This window comes from Brassica rapa, chromosome A01 (genome assembly GCF_000309985.2).
Source record: "Brassica rapa cultivar Chiifu-401-42 chromosome A01, CAAS_Brap_v3.01, whole genome shotgun sequence".
NCBI lineage: Eukaryota > Viridiplantae > Streptophyta > Magnoliopsida > Brassicales > Brassicaceae > Brassica > Brassica rapa.
Genome location: NC_024795.2, coordinates 19,894,319 through 19,913,338, shown reverse-complemented (window position 1 = coordinate 19,913,338; position 19,020 = coordinate 19,894,319). Strand labels below are relative to the sequence as shown.

At 37.7% G+C, this 19,020-nt stretch overlaps 3 protein-coding genes across 3 annotated transcripts; 1 reads left to right on the top strand and 2 right to left on the bottom strand.

Annotated features, from left to right (window-relative positions):
- Nucleotides 1–1,985: 1,985 nt before the first annotated feature.
- Nucleotides 1,986–5,355, bottom strand: LOC103831737 (proline-rich receptor-like protein kinase PERK2). The gene is made up of 8 exons (XM_009107643.3): nt 4,638–5,355; nt 3,883–4,389; nt 3,699–3,785; nt 3,542–3,612; nt 3,339–3,415; nt 3,104–3,251; nt 2,843–3,004; nt 1,986–2,538 (listed from the first exon to the last, which is right to left on the bottom strand). The coding sequence occupies exons 1-8, from the start codon at nt 5,287–5,289 to the stop codon at nt 2,248–2,250; spliced, it is 1,995 nt and encodes a 664-aa protein (XP_009105891.1). The 5' UTR covers nt 5,290–5,355; the 3' UTR covers nt 1,986–2,247.
- Nucleotides 5,356–5,719: 364 nt separating this feature from the next.
- LOC108869928 lies at nt 5,720–11,065 on the top strand. The gene has a single exon (XM_033285888.1). It carries the CDS (start codon nt 5,765–5,767, stop codon nt 6,506–6,508), a length of 744 nt encoding a protein of 247 aa, XP_033141779.1. The 5' UTR covers nt 5,720–5,764; the 3' UTR covers nt 6,509–11,065.
- Nucleotides 11,066–11,627: 562 nt separating this feature from the next.
- On the bottom strand, nt 11,628–15,469 carry LOC103831747 (probable esterase KAI2). Its single transcript, XM_009107653.3, has 2 exons — nt 13,466–15,469; nt 11,628–12,247 (listed from the first exon to the last, which is right to left on the bottom strand). The coding sequence occupies exons 1-2, from the start codon at nt 13,852–13,854 to the stop codon at nt 11,815–11,817; spliced, it is 822 nt and encodes a 273-aa protein (XP_009105901.1). The 5' UTR covers nt 13,855–15,469; the 3' UTR covers nt 11,628–11,814.
- Between the last annotated feature and the right edge of the window lie 3,551 nt (nt 15,470–19,020).

Sequence of the window (19,020 nt, the reverse complement as noted above, 5' to 3'; positions counted from 1 at the left end):
AACATGTCATATATTTTTACATAAAACAATCAAGTGTAGTCCTTGTTCATACGTTTGGCTCTTCCACTTAATGACTTAATGGCTTGAAGAGATTGCCCACTTCAGTTTGCTGGTTTTCATTTGGATTCTGCAAGAAAAAGGCACCAATGTAATATGAGCTTAGAGTAGGCACAAGAGAGAACATAGACCAAAGAACCCGGAATGAAGCTCAAGATTATCATAAATGTAAAATGTGCATACCATAGTTCGTGTGCTATACTCAAAAATCATGTGATTGAATGAAATCAAAAAGATGAAGGTAATGTTAAGACCAAGATTTGAGGTTGCACACAAACAAGCGTAGCTGTTTGATCATCACATATATTCTCCTTCTTACGTTATCAAGATCATCGTTTGATCATCAATTCTCATCACAAGCACACTTATAAAAATCTAAGCAACTACCAATAAATCCATATAACTAAGTGTTGCTTAACAAAATTGCTTCTATTAATTTTAATAATTAAAAATTAATCATGCCCCACTTAAGCAACAAATAAGGTTGCTTGCAATGAACATGCTCTTACGAGCTTGTTTCAATCCAAGTTCATGCGGGAGTTTCTTAAGGTGACGCGGCTTCAATTTATTGGTTGGTATGACTAAGAACGACTTGACAAAGTTAGAGTTTTTGTTGGGCTTGAAGATAAGGACGTATCTGAGGGTTGGGTCCATAAAGAAGTGAAAGAAGGATGACTTAATTAAAAGAGTCGATCGTAGGTTTATGAGTTTTTAGGGTTTTTGAGCGCAAAGAGACCGGTTTACATTTGGTATCAGAACAGTTCACCTAGTTGAGATTATGTGAGGAACATGAATGCATCAAAGGAACTACTAGTTGTTCAAAGAATTCTAATGCGGAAAGAGAACAATTTTGGACACTGGAAAGTACGGATGAAAGAGAGACTCAAAGGGATCGACAAAGATGTCTGGTCAGCTGCAGAACTTGGTTGGACATAACCCACAGTCAAGATTGTCGATGGTGAACTAGTACCTAAACCCAAAGATAAGTGGACAGAGGCTGATAAATTAGGATCCAAATTCAACTCCGAAGCAATTTCTGAAATCTTCAATGCTATTGATTCTGATCAGTTCAAGCTTGTTCAATGATGTTCTTCAGCAAGGACATACGGGACACATTATTTGAGTACTACGAAAAAAACTGATATTGTTAAAAGAACAAGATTGGATTACTTGGCTTCTCAATTCGAGAATCTACGAATGTCTAATGATGAATCAATTACAAGTTTTAGCTCGAAACTGCGCTCCATTGTTAACGAAGCTATCGTTCTGGGGAAAAGCTACAAGGACAAAAAAAAGGTTAAGAAACTGATTCGTTCTTTACTTGAGAAGTTTTTATCCTACAATACAAAGCATTTCTTAAAGGCAGAATGAACAATGCTGAGATGAATTTCTCACAACTTGTTGGTATTCTTAAAGCTGAGGAGATGAAGTCACCTTCTAACCAATCTAAAAAGGTCAAGGACATTTCGATCACTGCCAAGTAGGAAACATATCAGTTACAAGCACTTTAAATACGCACTGAGACGAATTGAGAATGGCCAAGGAAGAAGCTATAACTCAGATCGTGACAAGAATTAAACGAGCACGAGAAGTGATGCACAAGCTATGGACATTACATATCAGATTATCCTCTCACTAAACGTAAGGAGCTTAAATGAAGTGAATGTAAGGATTCGGACACATCACTTACAAGTTGATTGTAACTGGGTACGAAAATGTAAATGTTGTGTTTGAGTAAGTTTATTTAAAATTTACGTATTCTCGTGATTTGATAGAATATATGATTAAACATTACTTTTTCGATAGCATCAAGTATTTAAAAGATAATCAAAGTAAATCCTTGAGTGCTAAAATCGAATCAAGAGCAATAAAAACATGGAGACAACCAAAACCTGTTGAACAACTCAACCAAGCAATCACGATAGTGATTAATTAAAAAGAACAATTTGTTATACCATGTGGAATTGAAAAATACGTATGCACTATGCAACAAGAACCAGCTAAATAAGAGATCAAACTCAAAACAAAGATACAAACAATAGAGGAAAGAATGAAAGAAGAACAGAGTGCATCCGGTATAAGATAGACCGCAGTTCAATTAGAGTTAACACATTTCCAGTTAAACAAACAAAAAAGAATTAATAATCATGTGTCCCCTTAAAGAGTGTGTGATCAGTGTTCACCATAACCTTAACCGGTTCTTTTAATAGTGCGTGTCTCCATTTCCCGTGTGGTCCGACCCTCAGTGCTCCAACCGGTCGAGTACAAATCATACTCACTAGTTGGATTGCTATACTCACTGCTTTCACTGTACTCTTGAGCCCCAAGTGCCTTTCTCCTTAACTTGTTGATGCCTTCATTTTCCTCGCTCATGTCATAATCTGTGCTTCCTCCATATGAGCTATACACATTGCTGTCACCCGGTTTGATCCCCTGGTTCAAATCTGACGGTGATATGTTTCCTTCTAGAACACGCGTAACCTGCTCGTTTTTTTTTTTACACAATCACTCATTCGATTAGCATTATCAACATTTTAAATGACCAATATTGGCAAAGTGAAAACCAAAATCAAAATGCAGCTAAGAAAACATATTTCCTCATTGTTCGATCAAGTCAGTTTTTATACTAAAAATATTTTTAATTAGAACTAATTACTTATACTTTTTTTTTTGTAATTTGTGTATTTACCACCAAAAACTTTTGACTAAATTGACTACCTTTGGTGCTAGTTCAGTATACATAATTGAAAACCGAAGAGCTAAAAGAAAAGTATGATTGACTTGCCTGGTCCATTCGAGGTCTGCGACGAGCTGAATGACGAACACAAGTTGCAGCACAAGCAACCATACGAGCCATCTCTTCTCTATCATACTCATTATTCAGCTTTGGATCAACCAATCCTTCAAAGTTTCTTTCCTCAAGAGCTCTTGTAAGCAATGGTCGTGCCTGTTCAAATTATATACACATAGCTTCTGCGTTATTCAACTGTCAAATCGTAATACAAATCATGTGAATATGTTAGATTATTTTCACTATATTGATTACCCAATCAACTAAGCTGTTATCTGCATAGGCATTGTTTACATCAACAGGGCGACGCCCGGTTATTAACTCCAAAAGTACAACACCAAATGAGAAAACGTCAGACTTTTCTGTAAGCTTTCCACTAGCAGCATATTCAGGAGCCAAATACCTAAAGTACCAAAAAACAAAATTTAAGGATTTGAAGACACTTTGCAAATTGTACATATGTGGATATTTTGTTTGAAGATTCTTTTACCCAAAGGTTCCCATCACGCGTGTAGATACATGAGTGTTTGTATCCAAGGCAATCTTGGCAAGACCAAAATCAGCAACCTAAAAGATAGAAGAGAGCTAGTCACACAATACAAATAAACTTCACCTAAATATAGTGCTAAGTTACATACATGTAACGCTTTAATGAAATACATATATAAGAAAAGATAAATTATACATATATACCTTTGCTTCAAACTTGAAATCAAGCAATATGTTTGCCGCCTTGATATCACGGTGGATGATTTTAGGATTACCTGCAAATTATATATGCATGCAAAACATGACTTGTACATTTTAAACAGTTATACATATTTTTTCATACCATATATATAGTACTTACAATTTTCATGAAGATACGACAATCCTTTGGCAGAACCAACAGAAATCTTCAATCTTGAGCTCCATGCTAGTGGAGGCCGTCCCTTCCCTGTCACAAGTTCAATTCGCCAAGAAAAGAAACATCAATAATAGAAAACATTAAGCATATATATAAAAATCAAAGAAGAGTTTAGTGTTTGTCTAACCATGGAGGTGAAACTCGAGAGTGTTGTTCGGAGCAAACTCATAGACAAGCAATCTTTGAGCATCAGCGATGCAATAACCGACAAGAGCAACCAAATGCCTGTGGTGAACTCGGCTAATGATCCCTACCTCTGCCTGAAACTCTCTCTCCCCCTGAGCACTCCCAGCTTTCAACTGTTTCACAGCAATTTCTTTTCCATTACGCAATATACCTCTGTAGACATATCCAAACCCTCCTTGACCCAACCAATTGGCCTCAGAGAATCCATTGGTGGCTCTAGCTAGCTCCTCGTAAGTGAAAGTGCCTTGATAGGTGCCTAGTGCAAGCCCTGGAGATGGTGGAGGATGAACTGCATTATCCGAGTAGTTTGAGTCGTAGCCACCACTGCTGCTGCTGCTCATGCCCCGCGGACGTGGTGGTGCAGAGGGAGGGTTTGGTTGTTGCGGTGACGTCAACCCGTGATCTGATGGTTGTGATGCATTTTGTTGCTTCTGTGCACCGTAAGGGCCTGAGATACAATGGGACATGAAATATTGAAATATGAAAATGTTTCTCTAAAGATCTATCATCCATGTACAAGAAATCTAAAAAGCAAGTTTGAAGACGTCTATAAATGAAATCCAATTTTCAGACAATGCATGCATAATAATATGTTTAATTTAGAAACAAGAAGATGTAGATAAAATCATAGAAATGAGGAAAATATGGTTCAAGATTCGATTTCTTGGTTTAGTCTAATTGAGATTTTTGTTTTACCATTGGGACCAGGAGGTGCTTCTTCATCTCTTCGTCGTTTCTTCTTACAAAAGAAAAAGAAACAAATCAAAGTCAATAATGCTACAAGCAGAGCTACTCCTCCGATGGCTATTCCAACCACCACTCCCGATGATAATCCTCCGGGAGAGGAAGCCGGAGGCGGTGGAGAAAAGCCTGGGGTGATAGATGGAGTTCTAGGAGATCCTCCGCCTGAGGGCCTCGGTGGAGGGCTCCGAGTTACCGGCCGAGGCGGAGGGGGTGTGGAGGGAGATGGGGGAGACGGAGGCGAAGGAGAAGAAGGCGGAGGCGGAGACGTTGGATCAGTGAATGGCGGCGGTGGAGAAGGGGTCAAAGGTGTTGGAGTGGCGGGAGATGGTGGCGGAGGAGAAGACGGCAAGGGAGAAGACGGAGGTGAAGGCGTCAAATCGGTGGATGGCAACGGAGGAGGAGGCGTCACAGGAGCTGTAGGAGGAATGGCGGTAGGCGGTGGCGGAGGAGGCGTTAGGGGAGTTGTGGGAGGATCGGCGGTAGGCGGCGGAGGAGGTATCACGGGGGTTGTAGGAGGAGGAGGCGTCAGGGGAGGTACGGGAGGAATGACGGTAGGCGGGAGAGGAGGTGATGGAGTAGCACTCGGAGACGGCGCCGATGACATCTCTTCCCACAAGTTTAAAAAAACGAAGCCCCAGAAGTAGAAAATGGAGAACTATGAAAAAACGGGGGAAAGATAGAGATGTTTTGGGGACAGACGATTCTGTCCATGTCATTTTATCGGTTTATTTATTTTGGAAAATATATAAATGCACTTTATGGTCATTTAAAATTCAAAAAAAAAAAAAAAATTTTATGGCGAAAAAAAAGCGATTTTCTTTCTTCTTCTACGACGGTTACTTTGCCGTGTTTCCAGCCCTAATCTATCCACGATTTCCTATTTTCTCGGCGGTGTGGCATTATGGTCTCTCCCATTATTGCATCTCTTGAGATCAATCTCCACGATCTCCGATTGTGATGTTCCATTTTCTCAACTTCGTCGAAGTTTGATCTATAAAAGCAGAGTTCAAGGTTTCTCTCTGACCAGTACCCTAAACCAAATCCTTCAGAACTTTTCTTTTCCTTGGATCTATTTTACGATGGTTGATAACATACGACGAAGTTTTCAAAATATCAACCTTGGCGTTAATGACCCACCGTTGGCTCTTCCGGAAACGGTGGTGAACGAAGCGGTAGCCGAAAACCGTTTCATCTTGATTGGGAGGCCGGTCATGCCGCGTCACCAAAACATACGATATATCATTGCAACGCTTCCTCGTAATTGGGGGCATGAAGGTGTTCATGGGAGAATGGTTGAAGGAAGGCGATTCCAGTTCATTTTTCCATCGGAGACTGCTCTTGAGATGGTATTACGCCGAGGTCCTTGGGCTTTTGCAGACAGAATGTTGATTCTCGAAAGATGGACTCCATCTTTTAATCCGTTGATGTTGAATTTCATTCCATTTTGGATTCAAATCCGTGGAATTCCATATCAATTCATGAGTCAGGATGTGGTGATGCACATTGGGAGGGCACTTGGTATGTATATGGATGTTGACTACAATGCAGAAGCGACGGCTCGTAGAGATTATGTAAGAGTACGTGTCAATTGGAATGTTGATGAGCCTCTTCGTTTCCAGAGGCATTTTCAATTCACACCGGGAACTAACACCCTTCTGCGTCTCACATTTGAGAGGCTCATGGGCTTTTGTGATGTTTGTGGTATGCTCACCCACGACTCGGTGCCTGTCTCATCTAGAACGGGGGACCTGATAATGGAGAGGATCAGGATTCTTCAGATGATGATGATAATGAAGGAGGAAGCAACCATGCCCCAGGAGTAATCATTGAGGAGATCCAGGAAGATGAGCCACAAAACCAGGATGCTGAGATTGGTGACCCAATTCAAGAAGTGTATGAGCGGCAGATTGCAGAGCAAGAGACTGAAGCTGGCAATGATGAACTCTGGAGTGGCGATGCTACGCCAACTTTGGTCTCTGAGAATTTTACCATGACTGAAATGTATAATCCGATGGGACCTTTTGGAGAAAGAAGGAACTAAGAAGCAAGCAGCAAATGACAATGTGAGGAAACTCAACACCTTTGAGTATGGTGAAACTAGTGAGCGAAGGAGTGCAAAGAAGAATAAGTCTGAGCATCAAGACGCTTTGGAAGCTGAGGAAAACATTGAGGAAGATGGAACGGAAGGTAATAACACCAATTTGGGAGGCGCGGTGGGCCCTGAACCACCACTTCCACCATGAATACAATCAGTTGGAACTGTCGAGGTCTGGACATTGACTCGACAGTTCGACGCCTTAAAGAGATATGCAGAAAATATCTCCCGGACGTGCTTTGCCTGTCTGAAACAAAACAACAAGATGATTATGTTCGAGATGTAGGAGCTCAGCTGGGGTTTCTTCATAGTGTTAGTGTGCCTCCGGTTGGAATAGGTGGAGGCTTAGTTATTTTCTACAAGCAGTTTGTACAGCTTAGTGTTTTATCTCAATCTCCTAATCTCATCGATTGTAAAGTTTCTATCAATGAAATGTCTTTCTATTATTCATTTCTATATGGTCACCCTAATCAGTCTTTAAGGCACCATATCTGGGAATCTTTGGAACGGATAGGCATCACTCGTAGAAGACAACCTTGGTTCATCTATGGGGATTTTAATGAGATGCTGGGAAATAATGAGAAGATTGGAGGTAGAGTACGTGCAGAAGCATCTTTCCAAGAGTTCAGAACGATGATCCGCACTTGTGATTTCATGGATATTCCTTCTGTTGGGAATCGTTTCTCATGGGCAGGATAACGTGGAACTCATCTAGTTCAATGCTGTCTGGATCGTGCTATGGAAAATAAGAAGTGTTTTGATCTCTTTCCGGCGGCTTTGACTGAGTTTCTGGAAATGGGTGAATCTGATCACAGACCACTAGTGACACATCTACTTGTTGATAGAGATATGCCTAGAAGATTCTTCAAAATTGATGAGCGGTGTATGAATAAAGAAGGTTTCAAAGATACAGTCTGTAGAGGTTGGAGAGGCTCGGGACAATCTCAATTACTACAAATTCCCTTGGTGCAGAGGCTCAGCCGCTGTAGGCAACATATTTCGGTTTGGAAAAGAAATAATCGTATGAATGCAGAAGAAAAAATCATTATACTAAGGAGACGACTAGATATGGCTATGACATCCCCATCTTCATCAACTCAAGAATCATTAAGGAGGAACTTAATCAGGCTTATCTGGATGAGGAGATTTTTTGGAAACAGAAAAGTAGAATCATGTGGTTGCTCTCTGGTGATCGTAATACTAGATACTTTCATGGTATTACACAAGGAAAGAGGAAACGTAATACGATTACTGCTATACAAGATGAGACTGGAGTTGTACGGAGAGGGCATAAAGACAGCTATTGTGGCTGAGACGTATTTCCAAAAGCTCTTTACATCAGAGCAAGTTGATCAGAGCCATCAGAGTAGATATGATGATGTTTTCCAAGGTTTTCAGAAGAGAGTTACTCAAGCTATGAACCAGGATCTTACCCGTGAAATAACAGAGGAAGAAGTGCACACTTCTCTGTTTCAAATGAAACCAAGTAAAGCCCCTGGTCCTGATGGATTTACTGCAGCTTTCTATCAATAATTTTGGGAAGATATTAAGGAGGATCTTATGCGGGAGATAGTAGTATTTTTCAACGAAGGAAGCATGGATGATCAGCACAATCATACCAATCTCTGTCTAATTCCCAAGGTCTACCCGCCAACTGGTATGTCAGAGTTCCGACCAATTGCATTATGCAATGTATCATATAAGATCTTCTCTAAGGTTTTGGTTAATCGGCTTAAGAATCATCTAAGTTGTATTATCACCGAAAACCAGACTGTTTTTATACCGGAAAGGGTGATCTCAGGTAACATTATTGTCGCCAATAAGATTTTTCATAGTTTAAAGGCACGCAAGAGGCAATCAACTTCCTATATGGCGGTTAAGACAGACATTACAAAAGCTTACGACAGGTTGGAGTGGAGTTTCTTAAGAGAAGCTATGCAGCGTATGGGGTTTGATAACCGGTGGATTCATTGGGTGATGACATGTGTTTCCTCTGTCAGTTTTTCAATCCTGGTAAATGGTTCACCAGAGGGACACATCAGACCAGAAAGGGGCATCAGACAGGGCGATCCTTTGTCGCCTTATTTGTTTATATTATGCGCAGAAGTTCTATCTCGTATGATGACAAAGGCAATGGAGGATAGATCATTACTGGGAGTCAAGATTGCAAACCAAGCTCCGCCAGTGAATCATTTGTTGTTTGCGGATGATTCTCTGTTTTTCTCACTGGCAAATCCCAAAGCTGCTAGAAGTCTAAAGAAGATCTTTAAACAGTATGAAGAGATTTCGGGGCAAGCAATCAATCTCAACAAATCATCAATCATTTTTGGGAAGAATGTAAGAGCTATTGCCAAGACAAACGTGAGGAGCATACTGGGAATCAATAATGAAGGAGGTCACGGAAAGTATCTTGGTATCCCGAAACAGTTTTCCAATAAGAAGAGTGACATGTTTACTTACATAGTTGACAAAGTTAAATCGGTGGTTCAAGGTTGGAAGCAGAGACATTTATCACCAGGTGGGAAAGAGGTTTTACTCAAATCAATTGCTCTCGCTATGCCTATCTTCTCAATGAATGTATTTCGGCTACCAAAAGCAATCTGTGAAGAAATAAACAATATCTTGGCGAGTTTCTGGTGGGGTTCAGGTGATAAAAAAGGTTTACATTGGTATGCTTGGAAACGGGTTTCAGTTCCAAAAAGAGAATGAGGTTTGGGCTTCAGAGATCTAGAGAAGTTCAATCAGGCTTTGTTAGGAAAGCAAGTATGGAGAATTTTACAAAATCCTACATGTCTAATGGCTCGTGTTCTAAAGGCTAGATACTTTCCTGATGAAGACATACTCACTGCTACTTTAAAGAAGAAGGCATCATATGCATGGAAATCGATACTATATGGAAGAGATTTGGTACGTCAAGGCTTGCACTATATTGTTGGAGATGGCTCTTTAGTTAACATGTGGTCTGATCCGTGGCTACCTGTGCATCCTCCCCGTCCTCCTCAAGCAAGGATTCAGCAAACTCATGACGTAAAGCTTAACACTTACTTCAATGAGAACAAGACCGATTGGGACTACCAAAGAATAAGAGAAGTGGTAACTGAAGAAGATTTCAATATCATAGTATCACTAAAAATCAGTGGAAAGGCAAGACAAGATTTATTGGGATGGCACTACAATGAGAATGGCTTGTATTCGGTTAAGGCAGGCTATTGGCTCAGCACTCATTTACCTACTAATCAGGTGATACTACCGGTTTTTGGTGATCCACAACTTAAACGAAAAATTTGGAAACACAAGATGCCTCCTAAATTCAAGCACTTTGTCTGGAAACTGCTATCAAGGTCATTGGCGACAGGAGATAATCTTCAAAGACGACATGTTACAGCCATTATGTAAGCGCTGCTGTCAGGACGTTGAAACTGAACTTCATTTATTCTTTCAATGTCCTTATGCAAAGATGGTATGGAGGGGATCAGGAATTTCTAACATGATTATTAACTGTCAAACAGCGACCTTTGAGGAAAGGATGGAAGCTTGTTTCTCATGTTGTACACCGGGAATGGCACATCTACAAGAACTACCTTTCTGGATATTATGGAGGTTATGGAAGAGTAGAAACCACTTAATTTTTCAACAGAAGCAGATACATTGGAAGATATTAATTCAGTTAGCAAGGAGTGATGCAATGGAATGGAAGGATAATACTTGGGAGAGCTCAGGATTCATCAGATTGGGTAATGTTTCTTCACACAGTAGATCAGATCATAAGTTTTGGAGAAAACCACCGGATGGATGGATAAAATGCAATGTCGATGGATCCTTCCTTAGGAATACAGTTGAGAGTAAAGCTGGTTGGGTATTGAGGAATGATAGAGGAGTGAATATGGGTGCAGTTCAATGTGTTGGTAGAAAAGTTCAGAGTCCATTGGAAAGTGAAATGCATGCAATACTCATGGCAATTCAATACTGTTGGGGCAAAGTATACAAAAAGGTGATCATTGAAAGTGATTGCAAAAAAGCTATTGATATTCTACAGAACAGAGCGCTACATTTCGATCTATATAACTGGACAAGAGAGATACACTGGTGGCAATCAAAAATGCAGGAGCTAAAAATACAATGGATTCCTCGAAAAGCAAATGGTGTAGCAGATAAATTGGCAAAGGAGCATAAGCCTGACGCGCCACCTTTCGTTTTTCATTCATATGTCCCAACTTGTGTTTCTTCTATGCTACATGTTGATTATGTAAACTTAAAGTTAATTTAATAAAGAATGACGTTATAAGAAAAAAAATTCAAAACAAAAAGCCTTTGGTCAAAAATATATATTTACAGACGAACTCCTCAACATTACTATTTCTTTCAATATCAAATTTATGACGAATTCTTCTTAGAATATACTTATTATATTGCATATTGTATATTGCGTACCAGATGTATGTATGGAAGATAGTTGGGAGTTGGGACTCTTCTTGATCAAGATTAAGCCAAGAATGGAGAGTGCACGAGCACAAATTCAAGGCCACCTATGCTCTGATTTGTTATTACTATACTATCTAACATCAAGCCAATTATGGTAGACCTGGACGGCTGGACCCTCCCTCTAAAACTAATGAGGACAGATTTCATGTTTTTTTTTCGGGATTCCTTGTTTTCGAAGTGTAAAGATTTGAGGATGTCTCGAGTCTAATTGAACTACGATTTCTATATGATACATGTATATTGATTTTGTAAAAAATTGTTATTTCTTTCGTGTCTTTCCCTAGAGGTAAACCGACTCTCTAAAAAGAACCGAGATTCAGTTTGACCCAACAAAGTGATGCAGCAATTTACTTTACCACTTTCACTTCATTCTGATCGTCTTTTTTATTCAACTAAAATGTAAACTAAATTACTTTGTGCTGCCAGTTAAATACACATTCACATTACACAAACATATATATGAATACTACTTATGGACCCACTTTATTATAGTAGAATATTGTCGACAAGAAAAATATCGACGCATGCAAAGCTGTTTATTATATTCAAGCCTCAAAACTCGAGGAGGCGTCTCATGACTCGTAGAAGCTCCAGATGTGACGTCAGTTGTGGGAAATGCCCAATCGAGTTCTCGATGATCTCTACCGTGGATTTCCCTTTGATATTCTCTTGTATGAAGTAGGCAACGGAGACAGGTACTATGACGTCATTTCCAGGCTGTATGACGTGGCAAGGAAGTGACACTTTGCCCAAAAGCTCTCTCTCGTCGCTGCCAAACACTATCTTAGCTAAGGCAAGAGCCGTCTCGGGCTTCATCTTCTTAAGACACTTCTCTAACCATTGGACCGAGAGAGAGTCTCTTGAGTCGACCACTATGGGGGGGAAAGCAACCGCCCAAGCCTCGTAGTTGGTGGCAATGTTGGAGATGATCGCGTCAATGTCTTTTGGCTCAAACCCTCCTTTGTAACCTTCACTGTTTATGTACCTATAGATAATTTGTCTGGGTCACAATACACCTAAATAATTTCCACTTCAATCTAATAACTAGTAACATTACTATATTTGATCATCTAATTAATTTTTATAAGGACGTTGCATTAGTCATATATTTAGTCAAACATTATAAACTGTTGCAATAATTTCTAAACATCATATCAGTCAAAAATTAATAATTCATCCTTTAGCAGATATTTTATAAAACTGGAACGAAAGCAAGTAGTTGGAATAGTTTTGTTTTTGTTACTAATATTTTGATCATTCAAGTAATTTAATCCGATTCAATAATTTTCTATACCGAAGAGTAGACCGTTTAAAAGAGTGGTCCACGTAATTTTGATATGTATGATATCTACAGTTGTATTTTTTTTATTTTTGTGGTCAAAATGTACAGTCGTGTATATGATTGTTTTCTTTATATGAATCTACAATAAATACATGATTATGTAGCAAGCATATATAGGAGAAAAGCAAGGTGTGATCATATGTCATATCCATGTAATCCTGACCACATGTTCAAGACGTGGCAATAGTTACACTTCACTAGATGCAGATACCATCCGCATAAAATTCATTAAATATCAGCTAATACAGACAAGACCGGTTCTGAGATTTTGGAAGATTTAGATAATTTAATAATGATTTCGATAATTTGAAAGTCTTAATTTTTTTTTTTACTAATTTGGAAGCCTATATACAGTATATTATCGCAAAGCATATTATTTTGTAATCTTTCATGAAACACATAATTTATCAGGAATATTGTACGATCGATGAGATGGTATATAGCCTTTTAAACTTTGATTGCATGTGGAATCTCTCTCTCGAGTGTAATCTTTTATAATTGTCAATCATCTTCTTCTTTTTTTAAGGCTAATTGTCTATCATCTTTCTTATCTCATTTACATATACGCATCTATTTATTTTTTGAACATACGCATCTATTTATTTATTTTCCTTTTATGTACACACACACACACATGTGCGTAATCATATCGACATAACTAGTTTACAGATGTCCTTAATTTTCTCAATGTTCTTGGTTCTACAGACATGTTTTTTGCACTTTTAACTTAATTAAGGAGAAGAGTTCATTTATACATGTATTTGATTTTCTCGATTCCCTTGCTTCTACAGACATGTTTTTCACTTTTAATTATAATTAAGGAGAAGTGTTAATTATTAGAGGTACTAAGAGTGAGCTTACCTGGGAGAAGCAGCAATAAGGACAAGATTTGTAAACAAGTCGGGTCTCTTAATAGAAGCAGAACAACCGATCATGCCAGACATGGAATGGCCTACGAACACAACGGGGCCAAACTTCAACTCCTCCATAAGAGAAATAAGATCGTCAGAGAAGGCATCAAATGAATTATACTTGGAAGGGTCACAAAGAGTTTGGTCTTTGATGGCTCCAGAGAAAGGCCAGTCAAAGACCAAAACTTCAAAAGATTGGGACAAGACTGGAATAATCTTCTCCCAAACCGACTGGTCGCCTCCAAATCCGTGTGCCAAGACCATTGACCTCTCACCAGAACCAATGATCTTGGCGTTCATAACGGCTGCGAGACCGGATATCTTCTGGTTAACCCCCATGCTTAACTATAAGAGTGATTTTAGAGATGAGACAAGGGCTTTGATATATTGCGTATATATAAAGGGAGAAGAGAAATGGATTAGGTCTATATATGGTTCTTAATTGACATCCAACCACTGATTTTATTAGGCTCGCATTTGGTACATCCAAACATTTATGGCCTTTTCAACAATGGCTGTATTATGTATTCATTGTCGATATACATAACATATTTTAGGAAAAATCAATATTCATATATATATATAAAATATATATGTGAAAACGAATCTTTACTTTATGGTATTAAAAAGGTATATTTATCTGGACTGAAAAAAACATAAACTACTTTTGTTTGGACGTGTAAATTCATTTAACTATTGTGACGTGTAAATATCAACAATTCAACATGATTTGAACACATTAAGAGTCTTACACCATCTCCACTAGGCCTCTATTTTCTTTTGTATAATTTCTTCTAAAATATAATAATTCTATTAAAAATTAATTTTTGTTCCAATATTGTTACTCTACAATAGAGTTAATTTTGCTTCAGTAGTGTTATTCTATAACAAAGTTACTCGATTTTATAAAAAAATATAATGCCTTTGGAGATGTTGTAACACATTATCACTGATCTTTTATTAGATATAAGGGCTAATCATGCTCTAGTTGTGAAATCGAAGCACAACAACGAATTCTAATAAATTAATTTACATCACACATTTTTGGGGGATTTAAAATGTTAGCCTTTGCTAATCATAGAAGTCTGTCTATGACCTTTTGCCTTCTAGTAGTTAATGCAATGTTATCATTTTACTATACATCACTTTTGTTTCTTTCCTTCACAATCTTAACATACCGTCAATGTTTGAGATAGATTACATCACTCAAATAAGGACTATCAAATAACCAAAATTCGGCGGTCAACAGAGTACACCAAATTTAAAGGGAAAAAAGAAGAAGTTGAATATAAAAGGAGAAAACCTACTTCAAAGACAAGGCATTAGGGTTTTCATAGTTTTACTCGTTCTTACTGAGTTCATACCTCTTAACCATTTCATCATCATTTTCCTTGTAATCTACATTTGATCTTTCAATAAACGTTTTTCAAATAATTCACCATCGAATTTGTGCCCATTTTTGGCATGTACCTAATTCAGATTAAACAATCGGTATCATTTATAGGATATTAAGAAGCAACATCAAGAAAGATCAGAAATGGTGGGAAATGATAATTAGATCGGCATGGGTGTTGTCCTGCCGATCGCGGATCTCACCACCATGATGAAAATGATACAAAACCTAATGGAACGTCTTAATCAATAAGATACATCAAACAAAGCAACCAATGAGCCCTAGATGTCATAGCCGCACGACATCTTCACACCACCTCCTGCCGATGATGAAGAAACTGAACCTGTAAAAAGATGACTCTTACAAAAATAATCTTATAGTTTAAGGAGCCACGACGACACAAACCAATCATGCAACATCCCAACAAATGATGAATGTTCTCTGGAACACAATACAAGATATCTCATCAAAGATCCATCAGGTGACAAGTTCATTTTTCGAGATAGAATGTGTCCTTGCCGCAACACAGAAGACCCCCTTCACAAAAAAAAAATCATTGACATCCAATTTTGTCATACAGATAAGCTAAAAGTCTTATCTTTCTCAGGAAAATCTGATTCTAATAATCACATAACTACATTCAGCATAACCATTGGACGAGCACACTTTACCACTAAGGGTATGACTGGTTTTCCCGCTACCACCCGCAAACGCAGCTTTTGCGGTTGGTAGCGGTTGTTGGCGTTTTGCAACAATCGCTCAAACCGCTCCAAACCGCTCCAATTCGCTCTGAACCTCATAAATTCAAAAGCTGGTTCCAGCTAGCGTTTGCGGTTGCGGGCGGTTGCGGGAGGATAAAAAAAAATTATTTTTTCTCCAAAACAATATAAATACAAAAATAAAAATATTCAATAAAAAAATTAAATTAGAATTATAAAAATACTAAAATATATCTATTATATTTTAATTAATATTATAAAACTTTAAAATAAAAATATTTTCTATAATTTTTAAAAAATTTAAAGTATAACTTTCTAAATATAAATTTTATATTTATTATAATATTATTATTTTTGATATTTTTATAATTGTATAAAATGTAAATATTGTTAATTTATTATTTAACCACTGCTGCATTTGGTAGTTAACCAGTCATAAGTATCCCGCAAACGCACCAATTTCTAACCGCAGAACCAGTCGTACAAATCTCTTAAAACCGCTAGAAATCGCAACCACCCGCATCCGCAAACTCCCGCAACCGCAACCGCAACCGCTGCGGTTGAACCAGTCAGACCCTAAGAAGAAAGAAACGAGATATTGTCATTTGTTTGTGGAAAGTCTCATCGGACCGGCTTTGACATGGTTCTCAAGGATAACAGAGAACTCCTCATGGTTTTCTTAATCCATCTACTGAGTTGCTCAAACATTATTCAATGTTTATCCGACAGTGAGCTTCAGCCCATGATTTATGGAAAATGTCACAAGGCGCGAAGGAAGGGAACATAGTTTCATGGAAAGATTCAAAGGGCTGGTTTCCAAAGTCTACTTTCCAGACGCCACATCAGTGGAAGCTTTGCGCAATGCACTCTGGATACACTTGCCTTTTTAAGCAGTTTTGTACATCAACAATAACATCACGTTGTAGAATGCTCTCCAATGTGCCAACTGATTTCATCACTATGGAATAAGATAAGCATGTTACATGATTAATCACAACACGATGAAACACTTTGTAGTCTCAAATTCGACATACACTTAGCAGAAACCTCGACAACATTCTTCATATGACAAACATGATAAGCAGAAGTCGGCTGTTTATTATGTTGCAAAGACTGAACCTATTGATTTGGTTGTGATCGCACCAGCTATATTGTGGAACAATTGGTACAAGCTCAAACTTATGACAAGAATAAGTATTCCAACTACCACATGAAAAAGGAACAAGAAAGCATAGAGTACAAGCAACTCGCCAATGCTCTCTTGTCATCATTCAACAAATGAGCAGTGACTTTTGATCTTCCAAAACAGAAAACCTGAAAGAGTAAGAAGAGTCAGCGCAAAAAAAAAGATGACTGATCTCACGTTGACCGTCCATAAGACCAGTATGTAGTTGCCCCACCTCAGCAGCCCAATGGTCCATAAACCACCGAGAAAAGACTATGAGTCACACAGCAAACCAACATGATGTAGCTGAACCATCTTTCTCGTTCAGTGAAGAAACAGGGAACCGTGACCAATACGATACAATCAAAATAAATTTAGCAAGTTTGACGACATTGTGACATCATCCATTGACCAGCCCGATTTGCGAACAAAAACTCACTAATTCCAAGATTAGTTGACTCGATGCCACCGATGTTCACCGTACACTTGGCATGAATAGTCAAGGTAACTCAATCGACTTGATACCACTGATCTTCATTGAAAACTAGGTACGAATGATTGAAACAACTCTCTCAATCACCTGTACCAGTGATCTTCGCTGAAAGCTCGGCATGAACGATTAAAGTAACTCCAACTCTAAAGAGTTGCGAGCGAAACTTAACCACTCAAAACATGAAAACTTGAGGGAGAAGGAAACATCGAACATCCCGACAATCTTCATAGGATAAATGTAATCATGGGAGGATCATCATTATGTAAAGACTCAGTGAGATCAGTAAATAATACCAACAAAAAGCAATAACGCCGAGACAATATCCCGTCAAACCGGAGGCTGACCTCAACTCACATTCTCAGAAACTGACGCCGCTAACATTCACCGACTGATACATTGATTTATTAACCCACTGATGGTACAAATCCAAATTGGTAACTACAAGGTCACCCGTTATTGATACCAACAGTTCAATCACATCATTTTCAAAGAGACGTTAATCAAAATGAAAGTTGACCTGCAAGATCTCAAACCATTGCCACGATCCTTTACCAGCTTCAATGGAACTTCAAATGAACTCATTGGCACCATCAGGTTAATTGTCTTTGTCGGAGGAGTGAACAGACTCGTTAAGTTCTCCGTTATTGGCACACTAGCACCATACATGGTGTTCCTAGGATTACTCGTTTTGTTAATGAACAAATATACATTTTTCTAAATCATAGTAAAATTACTCTTTTATATTTTTATTTTAATAAGTGAATTAAACATAATTTATATATTTATATAAGTATCTTGGATTTTTCTCTTTCTTATATATTTTGTTCTGGATTAACTAAAACATAAAAACAATGTGTATTCTTTATAAATAATAATGATGTTATTTTGCTTTGAATTCCGACGAATTATTAAATAACTTTCTAATAATTATTAAATAACTTGCAAGTACAAGTAACAAAACAGACAAGTAATTTGTAAATGCATCATTTTTAGCAAGTATTTGAAACTACAAGTGTTTTTTTAATAAATTAAATACAAGTCCAAAATTTTATTACTCGTAGAAGCTAAAACTGAGTACTAAGTATACTAAAAATATTAAGTACTCGGCTTGTGCACATTCCTAATAATCCTTTCTACCCAACGTGAATCTGCCAATGCCACCTTACAAAGATTCACGTTTTGAATTTTATTTATATCATGTTTTAGATTTTATATAAATATCTTCTTAATAATGAATGATTATTTTATTTTGAGTTTAGAACTCTAGTTTTTGTTGTAGAAACATTAATGAATTTTTAAAAAACCATTTAATTAATTGAAATTTTACTAATTGTAATAGTTAATAAATCAATGTATAATATATGAAAATAAATACTAAGATAATTAATGTCTTTATGAAGCACATAGCACCAATGATATACTTTAGATATTAGATATTTCAAAAGTATAGTAGCTGTGTAGGGAGTCAATCTCGCCACCAACCGTGAAAATTTGGCATTATACACGAATAAAATTGGGGATAAAGAGTTCTCTCTTTTGACTTCTCTTGAAACAAAATTTTATAGTTCGTTGCATAAGTTTTGTAAATTCTACTTATTTACTTTGCTTTCTTAGCCGGATTATGAGCTGTAATTTGAAAATCTACGTTCTTTAAACTATTGCAATGGAGGTAACTTAGAAAAACTTATATTGTCACCGGAATAAGTATATATGGGACTAAAGACCATATAATCCA